This window comes from Aegilops tauschii, chromosome 3, assembly GCF_002575655.3.
Source record: "Aegilops tauschii subsp. strangulata cultivar AL8/78 chromosome 3, Aet v6.0, whole genome shotgun sequence".
In the NCBI taxonomy this organism is placed as follows: Eukaryota; Viridiplantae; Streptophyta; class Magnoliopsida; order Poales; family Poaceae; genus Aegilops; species Aegilops tauschii.
In genome coordinates this window covers 55,584,502-55,586,167 of record NC_053037.3, presented here as the reverse complement: position 1 = coordinate 55,586,167, position 1,666 = coordinate 55,584,502, and the positions used below count along the sequence as shown (strand labels likewise).

General features: G+C 50.8%; 1 protein-coding gene across 1 annotated transcript; it reads right to left on the bottom strand.

Moving 5' to 3' along the window:
* Positions 1-492: 492 nt before the first annotated feature.
* LOC109748472 (uncharacterized) lies at positions 493-1,218 on the bottom strand. Its single transcript, XM_020307496.1, has one exon. The coding sequence runs from the start codon at positions 1,216-1,218 to the stop codon at positions 493-495; it is 726 nt and encodes a 241-aa protein (XP_020163085.1).
* Positions 1,219-1,666: the final 448 nt, after the last annotated feature.

Below are 1,666 nucleotides of genomic sequence, written 5' to 3'. Positions count from 1 at the left end.
AGTGACGTAACAGAAACATCCGAATGGCGTAATGAACGCCGTTTTTATTTCATCGGGCCCATACAGATGGATCTGATGGTACCCGGAATAAGCGTCCAGAAAGGACAATCTCTCACATCCCGCAGTCGAGTCGACGATTTGGTCGATTCGGGGGAGAGGAAAATGATCTTTCGGGCAGGCCCGATTGATATGCTTGAAGTCAATACACATGCGGAGTGAGTCGTCCTTCTTGGGGACCATGACAACATTGGCAAGCCGCTCGGAGTGGTAAATCTCTCTAATGAACTCAGCCGCCAGGAGCCGAGCCACCTCTTCACCAATAGCTTTCCTCTTCTGTACGGCGGACCGACGAAGATGTTCCTTCACTGGCTTCACTTTTGGGTTGACTCGCAAACGATGCTCAGCCAGTCCCCTGGGCACACCCGGCATGTCAGCAGGCTTCCATGCGAAGATGTCCCGGTTCTGACGGAGGAACTGGATGAGCGCTTCTTCCTATTTGCTGTCGAGGGTGGTGGAAATGTGAGTCGGGGCAGCCTCTGAGTCAGTCGGATGGATGTGAACCGGCTTGGTTTCACCAGACGACTGAAACGCAGAGTCGGTTGCCGGTTTCTTGGACCATAGCAAATCACTCGGATCTGCATTCTTCTGATATTCTTGCAACTCGACTACTGCCATTTGTGCATCAGCAATCCTGGAGCCCTTCTGGAAGCACTCCTCCGCCTTTTGCCGATTGCCAGTCACAGTGATCACTCCCTTAGGGCCAGGCATTTTCATCTTGAGGTAGACATAACATGGCCGAGCCATGAAACGAGCATATGCGGGCCTGCCCAAGATAGCGTGATAGGCACTCGGGAAATCCACGACCTCAAAAGTCAACTTTTCCTTTCGGTAATTCTTGGAATCACCGAAAACCACATCTAGCGCAATTTGGCCGAGTGAATGGGCCTTCTTGCCGGGGATAACTCCATGAAAGCTCATGCTTCTCATGCTGAGTTTGGACATCGGAATGCCCACCCCCTTCAAGGTCTCCACGTACAGGATATTCAGGCCGCTGCCACCATCCATCAGCACCTTAGTCAGTCGGGTGCCTTCAACCACTGGGTCGACCACTAACGCTTGCCTCCCAGGGGTGGCAATGTGCACTGGGTGATCAGACTGGTCGAATGTAATGGCGGTCTGTGACCACTTCAGATAGCTCGGTGTTGCCGGGGCAACCATGTTCACTTCTCTGTTAATCACTTTCAGTCGACTTTTAGTTTTGACATCAGCAAAAATCATCAGAGTGGAATTGACGTTGGGAAAACCATCATCATCTTCATCCTTTTCATCACTCTTATCCGACTCTTTCTCCTTCTCTTTGGGCAGTTTATCACGAAACTGCTGGATCAGGAGTCGACACTGTCGAGTGGTATGCTTTGGGTAAATGAAATTACCCTCTTCATCTTTCTTGGTATGAATATGGCAGGGTAAGTCCAACACATCGTTGCCATCTTGATCCTTCACTTTATAGGGATTCCATGGCCCTTTGGGCTTTCCCTTGAATTTTCCTTGGGTCACTGCCAATGCCTCACCAGGAGCCGCTGGTTCAGCTTTCCGTTTCTGCTTCTGACTGGAATTCCCTCCTCCAGTATCCTGGGCGACTGTTTTATGCTTGCCACTCCGGAGT